The sequence below is a fragment of the Pecten maximus genome, chromosome 3 (genome assembly GCF_902652985.1).
Source record: "Pecten maximus chromosome 3, xPecMax1.1, whole genome shotgun sequence".
Classification (NCBI taxonomy): domain Eukaryota; kingdom Metazoa; phylum Mollusca; class Bivalvia; order Pectinida; family Pectinidae; genus Pecten; species Pecten maximus.
This window is the reverse complement of record NC_047017.1, coordinates 20,983,791-21,001,489: the sequence shown is the minus strand read 5'-3', so window position 1 is coordinate 21,001,489 and position 17,699 is coordinate 20,983,791. Positions and strand designations below refer to the sequence as shown.

The 17,699-nt window shown below is 36.5% G+C and overlaps 1 protein-coding gene across 1 annotated transcript in view; it reads left to right on the top strand.

The window, feature by feature from the left end:
* LOC117323541 (neurexin-2-like) overlaps positions 1 to 17,699 on the top strand; it is a 166,902-nt gene that overhangs the window by 97,226 nt on the left and 51,977 nt on the right. The window contains 2 exon segments of the mRNA XM_033878818.1: positions 331 to 489; positions 668 to 1,457. Of these exon segments, the coding sequence (XP_033734709.1) occupies positions 331 to 489; positions 668 to 1,457 (949 nt within the window).

Genomic DNA, 17,699 nt, shown 5'->3' with positions numbered 1-17,699 from the left:
TATGTACAATTTGTAGTGTATGTTGTGTATATTACAGAATTGCATCCTAAAATTCAGACAGTTTTAACTAAATCGTACATTATCAAAGTTTCCGTTGAATGTATCTTCCTTACAATAACTTCATGTCATTTATTGTATTCATTTTGGGAAAACGCTTTTTCAAAAAAGACTCCCAAAAATATTTAAAACTCTTCTTCATTATAGAATTCCTTGCCCAAATATGACATTGTAATTATTATATGTAATTAGATTATTGATTGATAATATTGAATTATATTGTTCTGTCTGTTTGATGGAGATATTTATATCCCCGATATTGTGTACTCGCAGATTGACATCGTGGTAGATGGCGGATTTAAGAAGTCCGGAACAACAGCTGGTGACTTCACAATGCTGTCCAGTCGACTACTGTATGTTGGGGGTAGTCCTAATCCGTCTACTCTGTACGGTTCCAGAGTCCAAACTAACTTCAAAGGCTGCATGAAAAAGGTAACTCTGAAAGAGAAATTCTGCTGATTTTTTATTGAGTTCTATGATATATTAGTAACAGATACTGTTCCGTGTTACTGTATCATTTCTGTGGAATTGAGATGATTTCTTACAATCATTAAACCTCTCTATATATTAATTGAAATTCTGTTTTAAACTCTATACATTTTAATTCTAGGTGGTGTACAAGTCGGAAAGTGTGACCCTTGACCTGACAACCATGGCAATAGAGCAGAATAACATCCTCAAGGTCGTTGGTAATGTGGTATTTAACAAGTGTCATGACATTGTCGAGTCTCAGCCAGTGACCTTCACGACCCCGGAGTCCTACATCATCTTGCCTTCATGGGAGGTCGGATCTGCTGGTGGCTCCCTCTCATTCGCATTCATGACCAATGAACCCAATGGTGTTGTCATGTACAATAGTGGGACGAGAAATTCAGACTTCTTTGCTTTTGAAATCCAGGATCGGTTCATGTACCTGATCATAGATTTGGGTTCAGGTGCTATGCGGATTCAGGTGTCCATGCAGCCTGTTAGTGACGCAAAACTTCATGAAGTCAGCTTGGAGCACATCGGCCGACGGGGGTGGATCCTGTTTGATGGACAGAGAGTGAATTATACAGTCAGGGGAGAGAACTCTAACTTAGATATGGTAGGGGTTTTATATGTGGGGGGAGTTAACGATTATAAGGAAAAGTACCAGCTCCCTAAAGAGATGTGGGCCGGCATGCTTGGTTATGGATTCGTCGGATGCATGCAAGATGTTGTTATCAATGGAAACAAGATGGACCTTCTCAATGCCGCACGGAAACAGAGCAAGACAGACATTGTGAACTACTGTCGCCCGTCAGAGCCCCAATGTATGACCCGCCCCTGTATCAACAATGGCCAGTGTAGCGAGGGCTGGAACAGATATGTGTGTGACTGCAAGGCCACACGCTATGTAGGAGACTTCTGTCAGACAGGTAAGTCACATGACTAGAGTTTTCATCCTGCTTCCATTGAAATTCAGAAGAATTGCATAATATTTCAATATAACTCCCCTTTCATCCTGAGAACACACAAATAAATAGTTGCATTCAAAAACAAACGAAAAAGTAAATAAATCTTTCAAAAAATTAACAAAATATGCAAACAGTTCAATTTTAATTGAAGTTTAAAGTAATGACATACAGGAATATTTGTAATAAGGCAATACTGATTTAATTTCTTGTTCTTATGAATGATTTTTTTGAAATCGGTAATGAGAGACCAAACAAATTTTTCTTTTTAAATTTCAAAAATCCTGAAATGTCAAGGCAAGTGCATGTTTTCAGTAGATTGCTTTAGGCATTCTTCAATGCATTATTCGTAATTAACTGGAAAGTAAAATGTCAAAACATCACTTACCTTAAAAAAAGGAATACATAATGTTTCTAATATTATTTAGAAAAGTCAAGAAAAAACCAGTAGTTCTAATAATGGGAATCTTGGAATGGTATTCAACACTCTTTGATTTGTACTGAAATTAGCAGTGAAGACCAGAGATTTATCACAATTACTTATCTAATAGAATACATTAAGAAGTGTTTCACTATGTATAACACTGACGATCCCTAGAAGGACAAACAGCTGAACGATGCAGTTTAAGTCATGTTGGGCTCTCCTGTATCTACCTTTCAGTTTGTTTGGAAGACTGCTAATATCTCCTGTCTTTTGTACCGTCCTTTTATTTATCAAAAATGTTTCTAAATTTTGGACCAGATAAAATACCATCCAGATTCATCTTTCATATGATTTAAAACACAGAAGTAGCATTTCATTTTTTCTTTTTGCCCGTTTTATGAAAACTGGACCACTAAATGCAATGAACAATGAATAAAAATGGTATAATGCTTTAAGAAAAGACTGTGACTAATATTTTTTCTCTCTCTTTCACTTATCTACTCTAATTGCTTGTCAGGAATTATTGGTATGATCAAAATATTTTGAACATAAAATCATTACATGTATTTAATGGATTCTTATGTGAGCATATATCATACTTCACAGTTTCAAAGTCGAACATCAAACTGCCACTTTCAATTTTCAGTTGAGCGGGTCAGCTCCGATGTAGGTGACGGAAATGGGACAAGCCATTCGTATTCTTGTTAGCTCACCTGGTCCGAAGGACCAAGGTGAGCTTATGCCGTACCGTTGCGTCCGTCGTCCGTCGTCATAACTACACATCAGAATTTGACCAAATTTGGTCAGAAGCATCCATATGGGTAGGGGACTCAGAATTGTACAAATGATGGGGCTGACCCCCTGGGGGCCTCTGAGGCGGGACCAAAAGGGGTCATTTTTGCGCTATTGATATAAACGACTTCTTCTCTGAAACCAAGCAATGGCTATCACTCATATTTGCCTGGTAGCATCACTATGGGGTGGGGATTCAAAATTGTACAAATGATGGGGCACCCCCCAGGGGCCTGAGGGGCGGGGCCAAATGTGGTCAATCTGGCTATATTGATATAAACGACTTCTTCTCTGAAACCAAGCAATGGCTATCGCTCATATTTGCCTGGTAGCATCATTATGGGGTGGGGATTCAAAATTGTACAAATGATGGGGCTGACCCCCCAGGGGCCTGAGGGGTGGGGCCGAATGTGGTCAATTTAGCTATATTGATATAAACGACTTCTTCTCTGAAACCGAGCAATGCCTGTCACTCATATTTGCCTGGTAGCATCTCTATGGGGTTGGGATTTAAAATTGTACAAATGATGGGACTGACCCCCCCCAGTAGCCTGAGGGGCGGGGCCAAGTGTGATCAATCGGGCTATATTCATATAATTGACTTCTTCTCTGGAACCAAGCAATGGATATTGCTCATATTTGCCTGGTAGCATCACTATGGGGTGGGGATTAAAAATTGTACAAATGATGGAGCTGACCCCCCGGGGGCCTGAGGGGCGGGGCCAAATGTGGTCAATTGGGCTATATTGATATTAGCGACTTCTTCTCTGAAACTAAGCAATGGATATTGCTCATATTTGCCTGGTAGCATCACTATTGGGTGGGCATTCAAAATTGTACAAATGGTGAGGCTGACACCCAGGGGGCCTGAGGTGCGGGGCCAAGAGGGGTCAATTTGGCTGAATTGATATGAACAACTTCTTCTCTGAAACTAAGCAAGAGATATCGCTCATATTTGCCTGGTAGCATCCTTTTGGGTAGGGATTCAAAATTTTATAAAGGAAGGAACTGACCCCCACTCCCCCCGGGGTGCAGAAGGCGGGGTCAAAAGGGGTCAATTGGTTTAAACAACTTCTTTTCTGAAACTAAGCAATGGATATCACTCACATTTGTGTGGTAGCATCCCTATGGGGTTGTGCCAAAAGTTAATTTTATTTCATGGATTAATGCATTTTTTGACATCAAATCCTCATGTACCCATATACTGTAAAATGCCTATGCTATATTGACATAGCAATACCAGTGACAAATATACTTAATCATCATTCTTGTTTCATATCTCATGAAATCCAGGTGAGCGATACAGGCCCTCTGGGCCTCTTGTTTTAGTTTTTACATTTATTTCAGACAAACCACCAGAAGACATTTTGATGTAACTTGCAACATTAAAGTGGTGAATGAGACTCCGGAGAACTGTATTACTTACTGTATTGACAGGGGGAGATAAAGCAGGTGTTACACGTTTCTAAGATGTCACCATGTGATAGTTAACGAAGATTAGATTTCTCATGAAGTATATATGTTCCCTAATTATTCAAAGCTTACCCTCAGAGGTTTTGGTGACAGTAGCTATCGCCATCATAAAGAAATAAAATAGTTAAATTTAACTTAAATATTTCTTTGTACTGAAACTAGGTCTTCCATAAGGGGAAATTAAGTTAAGATTTACATTAACAATGTTTCAAGTAAAGTGTCAGCAATAAAAATGGTTGATGTCTGAAACAGTAGAGTTTATACAGTTATGGTCTATGGCAGAGGTGGATGTGTTTATTCATTAACCTCAAGATTATAATATTAACCAGCACAAAAGGGAGGTCAAATGTCATGATCTATAAGAGGAATTGATTAGGGATATTGAAAAAAAAGATTACAAGTTTGCTAAGAATTATTTTGTTACATGAAAGCTGGGACCATAGTTGCATTTCGATTATCAAATCACCTTGACAACGATGTCGTTAACAAAATTCTCTAAGTGCCTGCCTGCATCCCCAAAAAAGTAGTACCACAATATTGACCCGACACATGATGTTTCTCATCCAATCATAAATGTAATCTGTTTCAACTGTACAATAAACGTGGTCGTTGATGTCCTCTGTAAAGATATCATGTTTTTTTCTTTTTAGGTTAAAGTGACCAGAAATTTAAACATAAATGAAATTATTAGAAATTTTGCTTTGTAATACTTCTAGATTAAATGTAATGTGATATTATAAAATTCTTCAATATGTAAACTAACATAAATTAATTCTTTATGTTCTGTGCATGGAAATTTTGTTTGATCTGAGGTAAAACATAGAGCCAGGACAAAGTATGCTAATTAGGAAACAACTCATACTAAATCTCACAGTAATAATACACAAGAACAAATATACATTGATTATATTGTGGCAACAGATCAAAGGTTAATAATCAATAACTGTCAAAAAGTCAGGACACTAAAGGTCATCCACCAGGAACCTCCACAACGTCAGGACACTAAAGGTCAGCCACCAGGAACCTCCACAAAGTCGGGACACTAAAGGTTAGCTATCAGGAACCTCCTTAAAGTCAGGACACTAAAGGTCATCCACCAGGAACCTCCACAAAGTCAGGACACTAGAGGTTAGCCATCAGGAACCTCCACAAAGTCGGGACACTAAAGGCCAACCATCAGGAACCTCCACAAAGTCAGGACACTAAAGGTCATCCACCAGGAACCTCCACAAAGTCAGGACACTAAAGGCCAACCATCAGGAACCTCCACAAAGTCAGGACACTAAAAGGTTAGCCATCAGGAACCTCCACAAAGTCAGGATAGTAAAGGTCAGCCACCAGGAACCTCCACAATGTTAGAACACTAAAGGTCATCCACCAGGAACCTCCACAAAGTCAGGACACCAAAGGTCAGCCATCAGGAACCTCCACAAAGTCAGGATAGTAAAGGTCAGCCACCAGGAACCTCCACAAAGTCAGGACACTAAAGGTCATCCACCAGGAACCTCCACAAAGTCAGGACACCAAAGGTCAGCCATCAGGAACCTCCACAAAGTCAGGATAGTAAAGGTCAGCCACCAGGAACCTCCACAATGTTAGAACACTAAAGGTCATCCACCAGGAACCTCCAAAAAGTCAGGAAACCAAAGGTCAGCCATCAGGAACCTCCCCAAAGTCAGGATAGTAAAGGTCAGCCACCAGGAACCTCCACAATGTTAGAACACTAAAGGTCAGCCACGAGGAACCTCCACAAAGTCAGAACACTAGAGGTTAGCCATCAGGAACCTCCACAAAGTCGGGACATTAAAGGTTAGCCATCAGGAACCTCCACAAAGTCAGAACACTAAAGGTCAGCCACCAGGAACCTCCACAACGTCAGGACACTAAAGGTCAGCCACCAGAACCTCCACAAAGTCAGGACACTAAACATCAGGCATAAGGAACCTCCACAAAGTCAGGACACTAAAGGTCAGCCATCAGGAACCTCCACTAATCAGAAAGGCAAACATATTCAATTTTCAAATGTTTGGCATTGTATAAAGAACACCAATTCTCCTCAATATCACATAATATAATGCAGTAGTTGCAGTCTATTATAATGCAGTTGTGCTTTTCATGCATGTCATGCATTATACAGTAATATTTTACTGCAATTTATTATAAGGTAATCCTGCAATGCAATCAATTAAAATGCAGTATTTGATCAAATTGCAATGTTACTGTATTATTATGCAGTATTATAATGCAATTCATGGTAAGGCAGTATAGTACTGCATTCAGTTGCATTGCATTGTATTCTAATACATTATTATTATATTGCATTGTATTACAATGTATTGGGATGGTGTTATGAAAATTATTGCTTTCCGGAAATCTAATAACTATCTTGGAAACCTGAGTACAGATAATTCCTCTCGACCACAGGAACCACAAACCAGCATACACAGGAAAATAGGCCAGCATAAATGGAGACCGGTATAAGCATACAACATGTGCTACTCATGCACTACCACAGGATGAAAATGCTGATTGAGCTATCTTAAGCATGGCTATATATGTCAACAGGCAGCAACTCTCTTGGCTATTAGATAATGAAGTTAATTTTGTCATTTCCATATTTAGTAATGAAAGAAAAATAGGTGAAGAGGTATCAGCATCTCAAGCGATGATTTCTGTTGATTAAGGGTCATAATTAGGTTTGTGTTGAGGGGTTACAATGTGTGTTAGTCAAAAGGAAGAAAACCATCTGCAGTCTGTTACTTAAATCCCAGAGAAGGTGAGGGTTTCTGATGAGTGGCGTGAGACCAATTAACCAAGAATTCCAGTGGTGATTTGTTTTGTATGTTACTGGATATAGAAGCCCTCGGGGTTCGTCCCCCTGTATCACCGTGTCGGAACAATCCAGTCAGCGTGCCAATTACTACATGTCACATTAAGAAATGTTTCCAGAAACACCAAAAAAAGTACGAATATCTACAGAAATCGTGTCTCGTTGCTACGCCGTCGTCATGGCTTCTTTTGATAGCAGCAGCCATTATCAGAAGCTGTGTATGACAGTGGAAGGCAGGCCTGGAGCTGGGAAAATTCCTCGTCGATTTAACATGACCATTTATAGTTCCGTATTTCTCTACATGTCTAGATATTTAATATAATTTGTAGGTCTGCATTACTGTACATAGTTTGATGTCTGTCTGTTACTTGAGGTGATTAGTATCAGGTACAGTTCATATAGTAATTGCATAAATCTTTTAAAAACAAAAAACATAAAAAAACAAAAAGATTAATGTTACTATTTTCTCATACACTAACAAGTCAAGATAGCTGTAGATTCCTTTCTGGAAAGAAATTAAAGACAAAAATAAAAACAAAAATAAAAACAAAAAGTACAACAGTGTAGATATCACAAATTAAGACTTCCCAAGGATTCCAGAAGTGAAATGTCTTTCTGATATAACAATTAGGTTTCCAAAGGAAATAAAAAGATCTTTTCTGACTCATCAAAGGCAATATATATGGAGCTAGTTTTTTGCTTATTTATCTAACAAGATTAAACGTTTCTGACATTCCACAAGGTAGAGCTTCTAAAGAGTACTTTTCTAACTCATAATTTAGTTTCTAAGGCAATCGTTTGTCAGAAGACAGTCCAATATCTCACACTAACAATATCAGGTCTTCCCTCACAAATTACTTTGATCTGCCTTTTTCTACAGTCATTAGCTGTGAGAGGCTCTTTCAGTTGTGTCCTTTGGAGCATTTAATGACGACAAGTATCTGCCTATTGTCAAAATAACAATATAGACTGTTTTATCTATTAAATCTATTTTATCTATTTAAGTTTAATCTATATTCACACAAATGATATTAAATATAAGTTTTATCTATTGTAAGCTCACCTGCCAAAAGGGCAAGTGAGCTTATGCACTGTGGGGTCCGTTGTCCATCTGTCCAACGCAAACTTTCCCCTTCAAACAACTTTTTCTCAATAACCACATTGAATAGAGATCTGATATTAGTCATTTGGCATACTTGGGTGAATGGCTACCAAGTTTGTTCTAATAAATAACCTTGGCCTACATTTAAGATCACGGGGGTTAAACAGGCTAAAATCTTGTTTATCTGCTTCCAAGTTTGTTGAATGATCTTGACCTACATTCAAGGTCACAGAGCTCGTTAAAGTTTCAAAACATTGTTTTTTCAATAGCCAAGAGGCACTGCATAGCATGAGACCTGATATTGGGCAAAGAGTATGCTAGAACGAATTAATCTAGCCTACTCTGATATTTGAATTAAGTGATTATCTGATAATATCAAATGAGTATCTGCATAAATGATCTACATGTAGATCAACTGCAAAGTTTCTTCAGAAGCAGGTGAGTGTGAGGTAGCCTTCTCATCAAAATAACTTTTTTAAACAGTTTTTCAATAAACATATTCTAATCTCAAGGAACATAAGATTATTTGATTTAATTTATTTTGATAAACTCACTGTAAATTTGAAAGTCATAGATATAAGATTTGTAAAATGTAAACAATTACAGGCCCAATAGGCCTCTTGTGAGAAAAAATACAGAAACTATATATACACGGCAGCTTCCAATAAAGAGTCTGAACTATCAGACAAAGCAGGTAAGATTGAATTGATTTTTGTCCCATCCATCCCTGTCCATTTGCCTATCTACATGAAAACCATGTTGATGCGAAATAAAATTCTGTACATTTTCCAATTATTGAAAGATGAGTGTGGTGACAGTTTTATTGAAAATGAAAAATGAAAACAAGGTAGTGATGGATTTTTCAGTGTCGTAAAATCACTCTCCATGTAAATATAGCTTGTTGTAACACCAGTAATAACATGGCTATGTCTTCAGGCCGATGTATAAAATATATGATGAAGAGTTGTGCCACTGTGTGTGTCTACAGAACACAAATCATCAGTCATAACCAAAATTAGTTTGCAAACGCAAACAGTCCTAATGAATAATCCCCCAAATTACCTCTAATAAATAGCTCATGTGGGGAGTCTATTACCATTCTATGGTTTGCATAGAAGTCATTTTCTCGATCAATATTCACAAGTATGAGACGTGTCGTTCAAGTTTACATAGTTACCATAAATTACACTCAATTTCGCCGGTAATCATACAGTTTCTACTTTTCTCTGTTTTATTGATTTTTCAAGCCGAAAAGAAATTTAGGTTTCAAATTGCTAAAGGTTTTACTCTGGAATGAACATCATATTTAAATATAAAGCAATATGATCATATCTGATGAGACATGTAGCTTTGGGAAAGCATGCAAAGACACCCTATCCTCATATACTGTAAACGTACTTATTTTAGCGCAATCAAATTCTAGCGCATTTGCAGATTTCAGCCAGTTAGCGCAATGATGAATTAGCGCATCCACAGAACTTTCTATAGAAATGGAACGTACAAAAAGTAATTAGCGCAATCATAATTTAGCGCAAGGCTTCCAGCGCGAAAAGCGCTAAAATAAAATTACCGCTAAAATATGTACGTTTACAGTAGTTGACATGGATCAATGTACATATCCAGTAGTATGTCAGCAATGGACTGACCCATATCTCATTTGAATGACCTAAATCTCTTCATACTGACCCATATCTAATTTAACTGACCTATATCCCTTTTGACTGACCCCTATATTTTGTTTGACTGACCCATAACTTGTTTGACTGACCTATATCTCCTCAGACTGACCTACATCTTGTTTGAATGACATATATCCCTTATGACTGACCCATATCTTGTTTGTCTGACCTATATCCCTTATGACTGACCCATATCTTGTTTGTCTGACCTATATCCCTTATGACTGACCCATATCTTGTTTGACTGATCTACATTCCTTCAGACTGACCCATATCTTGTTTGACTGATCTATACCCTTTAACTGACCCATATTCCTTCAGACTGGCCAATATCCCTTCTGACTGACCAATATCCCTTCAACTGACCCATATTCCTTCAGACTGACCAATATCCCTTCAACTGACCCATATTCCTTCAGACTGACCCATATTCCTTCAGACTGACCAATATCCTTTCAACTGACCCATATTCCTTCAGACTGACCAATATCCCTTCAATTTAACTGACCCTTTCCCTTCAGACTGACCCTTTCTCCTTGACATCTAACCAATTTGTTATATTTCCAAATAAACCATGTTTAAATGAAATCAGACCAATATCCTTTTGGAAAGATGCATGTTCCCTCGGGCTGCATATTTCCATTTGAACTGACCGTAATCCCTTTGAACTGACCTTTCCTTTTAGATTGACCCTTTCACTTTGGTCTGACCCATACCTAATCTGACATGTGCCATAATAATTCTCTTGAGGATCTTTGCAGAATGACAAATATCAATCATTTACAGTGATTTGATACAGAAAAATCAAAATTAGATAAACACAGTAGACTACAAAAAGAGCAAGATTTTGATGCTGTTGATCTTAATTGCTAAACCGGCTGAATTTATCGTCAGTGTAGAAATTTCCGTAGGTGTATCATCTGACAGTAGGAAACTGATGACAGCAGGTCAGGGACATTGGAAATCCACCACAATCTGTATCATTAAATCGTGTAGATCCAATATCGGACACAGTAATGCAATACGAATACTAATTAGTGGCGGCTGCCATTAACAAAGACGTGTTTTATGGGGACTGAAAGGTCGCGGAATAAAATTATTGACTACAGAATTAATACACGATCTTGTGCTTCTGGTTGGATATCTTTCCACCACTGTGGTTTTGTTGAATGGATCACAATTGTTGTGAGAAAGCTATTGTTGAATGTATGGAATGAACATGCATAACAATAAAACCATAGAACAGTTGACATGTTGAAACAGTGGCCAGTGCTGTTGTATCCTCAACAAATACAACCATTTAAGCATGCTTCATTTGCCCACCATACATCTTGCTGCCATATCGACTATAACAACATTAAAACCACTGTTCAATACTTATATTTACATTGTCTTATCATTTTCATCAACTTTGAAAAAAACTAAACCAACACCAAAAAAATCCCGCCTCTTTTAATGTCACATGACCCACTGGGTGTTATAGCCTGAGGCACTGGGTGTTATAGGCGTATGGTGGCAACTACCTCTTAGCATTGTGTCAATGGGGAAATGCGGAGCAAATGTAGATATAGAACAGAGGACACCCATATAAACAGTGGCCAGTGCTGTGTTATATCCCCGACAACCATAGAATTTGATGTTTGGTATGTTTTTGAATGGTTTTTGTCTTGCTGTTCTGGCAGCAACGGCATCTTTGGACACATTTGGCATTGAAGTTTTCGTTACGATCCATTTCTTAAAAGTCCAACTCTAACCAAACTATTTATATATATAACGAAGTCCAACTTTAACCAGACTTACTATATCACATAGTTGGCATCTCAACACTCATGCAGTCTTCATTTATGAAATATTATCCAGAATTTATGGTCCAGTGACTTTGGAAATTAGGGATTCTGGGAATCTGGACTTAAAAGTTTTGTGTTAAGCTTAGTTTCTCAAAAAGTATCAATGTTAGTTCAACCAACCTAGAATATAGTTGCATTATAGTATGGACATGACTCAGTTAAATGTTTTTCTATATTTTGGGGTTAAAACCCTTAAATTTTGAGAAAATCTATTTTGCTTCTCCAATTGGTTTACAAATTATTTAAAACCAAATTTGAATGAATTCTATCATACATCAGATGTATTTTCTTCTCCCTTTTCAGAAATAGTGGTTTTTGGGGTAAAAATGACATATTAAGGTGAATTTTGAGAATTTGTGATATTGTGAAATTTTATATTTGTTTATACACATTTCTAAAATGTATACAGGATGGTTCCATATCATTATGTGGAGGACATTGGTTGTTTTTGGAAAAAATACTGAAAAATTCTGGGAGTTTGCTTAATTAAAACTTAATACATTGATAAAAAGCGGGATATATGAAACATATAAGTACATGCAACTCTTTTATCATTAAAGTGTTATTTTCTATTTGTGGAATTGCCATGATACAATATTGTACAATTAATCATATAACATGTTTCCCAGATGCTTACAGAAATATGTCTATGAAGAGTTTTACAGAACAGCAGTGTTAATTGAAATGACAGACACACAGTGGAGAATTCCATTTTCCTTAGAGTAAAACATTTTCATTTTAATTTTAAAATGTATCATTTTAGAGGCAACTCTTTGAGATAATCTACACAAGCATTGATTTATCTGGAAAAGGAAACAGTCAATGCATCCTTTTGTTGGCAAACAATTCAAAAACGATTAATGCTTTGAACGCTTTCTCATGTACATTGCAAAGAATATAATGATCAGAGTCTTAAATCTATCTAGATCACAAATAAGATTATTTGGACTCCAAAATGACTAGCCTATGAAAGTTCTGAAAAGTACATTTCACGTGGTAAAATTGTTTCCAGTTTTATAATTTTGGGAAAAGGTACTTCAACCGTGTATTTAAACTTACTGAAAACACTTACTGGAGATAGATCACCCCCTTTAATCGAGATTGTTCTTCCGAGATGTTGTTCTGCCATCCCAACGTTACAATTTATATAAATGAGAGATTGCTATGTGAAGTGATCATTACAGCTATCAATCAGAACTGTGTAAAACGCCTTCTGTATTCACGCGTAGGTACGATTCTCAGTGACATTGAGTTATGTGCCGCAATTAAGGTTTTTGATATTCCGAACACGGTTTTTGAAAATCAGAACAATTTTGTTAAGATTTTTACCACTGCTGTTTAATTGGTTTCTATCAAATTTCAAAGTTTGCCTTATCAATAAAGAATGAATTAAAATGCTATTTGGGTCAAGGTGATAGTTTATCGGATTAAGGAATCCCGAGGTCCCAGAGCGACCAAGTTGACAACAAATGCTGTTATTAATGTTAGCTGTTTGATGTGTTTGGAAACTCACTCCGTGTCTCCAGACGTTCTCCGTTTGTTGAAATCTGTCCTTTTATATTAAAAGAGAAATCTCCACCAAAAGAACACAATGTAACATAAAACAAGCTTGTACAGATTTAAGCTGATTAGTCCCTGACTGGTGAACTATGGGGACTACAAGTTTTCTCTCCGTCCATCTTGTACATATATATATATACATATATATATGTAATGCCAAAGTTTGTCGGCCCACTAGTGGTTTCATTCCTTGAGGGATTTTGATCAAACTTCACACAATCATATAATAATAATATTTCAGACAAGTTTGAGTTGCAGGGATTTTGCGTTAAGGTCAAGGTCACTGTTACTGTAAGGGGTATGTATTGTTGTAGCATATAACACAATATGTGTAGTACGTCTGGTTGGTGAGGTATAGGGAAAGGGAACTCTCCTTTTCTAGGACAATCCCATCTTAGGGAATACTTTAAAGTGTTACTGATCACAGATGCTTGAATTGAAGTAACTTGTAAACTTTATTATTTTTTAAACAAATGTGAAACAAGTTTTACCAATCTGTATTAATTACACTTACCCGGATGGAAGTGAATGAGGAAGAAAATCGAGAGTACCTGGAAAATATCTGGATGGTAAAAGGCTGTTGACCCCTAACCTTTTCACGTCCAATCAGGAGTCATTAAATGGGTCCAGCAGCCAAAGTGAAAAGCATGCTACCACTGTGCATCCCAACCATTGAAGTTAGATTTTCAGTCTCATTTTTTTTAAATTCATTATGATATTCTTAAGTGTTTCTAATAAATTTCTGTTTTGTCTTAAAATTTTCAAACTATATTTCCATATGAAAAATATTAGGTAATTGTGTAGACAGCACTTTGTGTGTAAAATGGGAAACCCTAGGCCAGATAAACCCTAGGCCAGATACGTTCACTCAATTGTATTGAGACAATTAACCAAATGTGGTATGAGAAATGCTATGGAAATTTAAGGCTTTTTCTTATTATTTTTATTATTTCAAAGGCATAAATTTTGATTTATATGGTACTTGCAGATATGAATATTACAAATTTCATCAGCATAGGTTCCTGGTTGAACAGTAAGGATCATTTCAAGGCAAGGTTTCCTTGTAGTAGATGGTTGCTACTTCATTGAAGATCATATGGAAAGTCTGTTGCAGTTTTTCAAGGGCAATAAATGGTAATTTAATGGTGTCTTTCCTTTTAAGGATGGTAACTGCCATAACAGCGAATGGATGGTCTGTACAGGGCTTTAAGCTTTAATTCTGAGAAAACCTGGATTTCTTCACCAGGGATTAAATTTAGTCTGAAGCTGTCTACTGATGCCTGGATCATTTATACACATGTACCCAGGTTTAATTATTATGTAGTATTATTCATTAAATGATTTTGTTGTTCGAAATCAAGTGACATTTAGAATAATTTATTGAATTCTGAATCATCAGGGGTTTAGGCTATGAGATAGAAAATTATGGGATATACAAAAAATGTTCGAGATCTGTCAATTTCATCGTTGTATGATTTGTAACCTTACATTACCACTGTGACTGACCTTCATACAAATAAGATGAGTATTGCTGTTTCACACCAATCTATTCATCAAAGTTAGCCATCAGAAATTCTACTACAGAATAAATTTAGCATGCAACAAAATTGTAATGGTTTTAATCCAATAGTTGTAAAGCCAGTCTTCACATTACGGAGGAAGACATCAAGTTTAAAATCATTTATACTTTTGATAAATTTGGAAAGTTACTCGGAAGATTTGTTCCAAGTAAATCACATTTGTGTTAAGGTTGATGAAGATAAATCACTGCGATAACTGCATATTGAAGTGCATGCTAACTGATTTTTAACATCCAATCACAGCCGAGTTAACATATTACTGCGAGGAAGCCGTAAACCAAAGTATCTTGATTTTGATTGGTTCATTTATACCAATAAGGACTTTAGTGTTCAATTTTCATATTAAGGTCAATGAACTATTATGAGAGTATTATATGTTGATAGTGATTGACCTAATTCTTAATCTTAGATTCCACAGGTAAATATATGTCAATAATACTTATGATAAATATTTACAGAAATGGTTTGGAAAACGAGTACCCTTAAGTTAAATATAATTGATGGTATCGACTAACTAGCCTCGGCACCAATCTACCTCATGGAAGGATCTGTCAATGTGAAGCCGACATTTAAATGAGATATTAATCAATCCGGGACTGTACAATGACAGCAATGAAATCGACACACTCCATCTATCAATGTCTATTTCTATATCAGGTGTAATAGAGAAATCTATTTTCTCGCTAATTTGGTATTTTTGACAATATTCTGTTTTATCTTGATGTATCAATGATGATGTTTCCATTACGTAATGCATTGATTAGGAATGTCATACCGATATCTTGTTTCTGTCATTTTGGCTTTAATGAACATTGAGAAACAATAATTAAGACTCAGCTGTGTAACAAGTCCTTCATGTTCATTAAATATCTCCGTTCTATCTGCAGTGTTGCTGGGTGATACCCTGAAAGCAATATCCCCATTCCGACAATCTTCCGTAGGAATGTATTGAGTGAAGGTTTTATTAGAAGTTTCCAGACTCATAAGAATTTAATTTGTCCCAATGGCCGACATTAATTAAAGAACTCCTGGAAAATAAGGAAACACCTTAAATTTTAGGAGGATTGATTAAAGAATTCCTTGAAAGTAAGGCAACTCCTTATAATTTTAGGATTAATTGATTAAAGAATTTCTGTAAAGTAAGGCAAATCCTCAAAGTTTTTAGGATCATCAAAGATTCCTAGAAAGTAAGGCAACTCCTTAAAATTTTAGGCTAATTAGTTTAGAGAATTCCTTGAAAGAAAATAAACCCCATAAAATTTTAGGATGAATAAAGAATTCTTGGAAAGTAAGGTATAGCTTCATAAAATTTCAGGATAATTGATTTCAGAATTCCTGGGCAGTAAGATAACTCCTTAAAATTTTTGGATATTTGATTAAAAAATTCACAGAAAGTTGAAATTTTAGAATTGAAGAATTATTTCCTGGGAATTTTTGTAATTGTTTGTTCAGGTAGTATTTTACTCAGTAATTATATTCAAGTAAAATGGTATTTTCACGGATATTCAACATTTGTCCAAACATTTGGCAGCTATTTAGCGCAAACAAGAGCCCACTGATACAGTATAATTCCAACATCACAGGGAGTCCTCACTATACTTCATATAGAGTTGATTATACTCAATTAATTTCCTAATATCTTTATATACACTTAATAAATCTTTAAAATAGCTCTAGCATTCATTGATGTAATGCCACGATTATATTGTTCATAAATCTCTTCTCATTTTTTAGCCCACCATCATCAGATGGTGGGCTATTCAAATCGCCCTGCGTCCGTGGTCCGTGGTCCGTCCGTCCGTCCGTCCGTAAACAATTCTTGTTATCGCTAATCCTCAGAAAGTACTGAAGGGATCTTTCTCAAATTTCAGATGTGGGTTCCCCTTGGTGCCTAGTTATGCATATTGCATTTTGAGACCAATCGTAAAACAACATGGCCGACAGGCAGCCATCTTGGATTTTGACAATTGAAGTTTGTTATCGCTATTTCTGAGAAAGTACTGAAGTGATCTTTCTCAAATTTCATATGTAGGTTTCCCTTGGTGCCTAGTTATGCATATTGCATTTTGAGACCAATCGGAAAACAACATGGCCGACAGGCAGCCATCTTGGATTTTGACAATTGAAGTTTGTTATCGCTATTTCTGAGAAAGTACTGAAGGGATCTTTCTCAAATTTCATATGTAGGTTTCCCTTGGTGCCTAGTTATGCATATTGCATTTTGAGACCTATCGGAAAACAACATGGCCGACAGGCAGCCATCTTGGATTTTGACAATTGAAGTTTGTTATCGCTATTTCTGAGAAAGTACTGAAGGGATCTTTCTCAAATTTCATATGTAGGTTTCCCTTGGTGCCTAGTTATGCATATTGCATTTTGAGACCTATCAGAAAACAACATGGCCGACAGGTAGCCATCTTGGATTTTGACAATTGAAGTTTGTTATCGCTATTTCTGAGAAAGTACTGAAGGGATCTTTCTCAAATATCATATGTAGGTTTCCCTTGGTGCCTAGTTATGCATATTGCATTTTGAGACCTATCGGAAAACAACATGGCCGACAGGCAGCCATCTTGGATTTTGACAATTGAAGTTTGTTATCGCTATTTCTAAGAAAGTACTGAAGGGATCTTTCTCAAATTTCATATGTAGGTTTCCCTTGGTGCCTAGTTATGCAAATTGCATTTTGAGACCTATCAGAAAACAACATGGCCGACAGGCAGCCATCTTGGATTTTGACAATTGAAGTTTGTTATCGCTATTTCTGAGAAATTACTGAAGGGATCTTTCTCAAATTTCATATATAGGTTCCCCTTGGTGCCTAGTTATGCATATTGCATTTTGAGACCAATCAGAAAACAACATGGCCGACAGGTAGCCATCTTGGATTTTGACAATTGAAGTTTGTTATCGCTATTT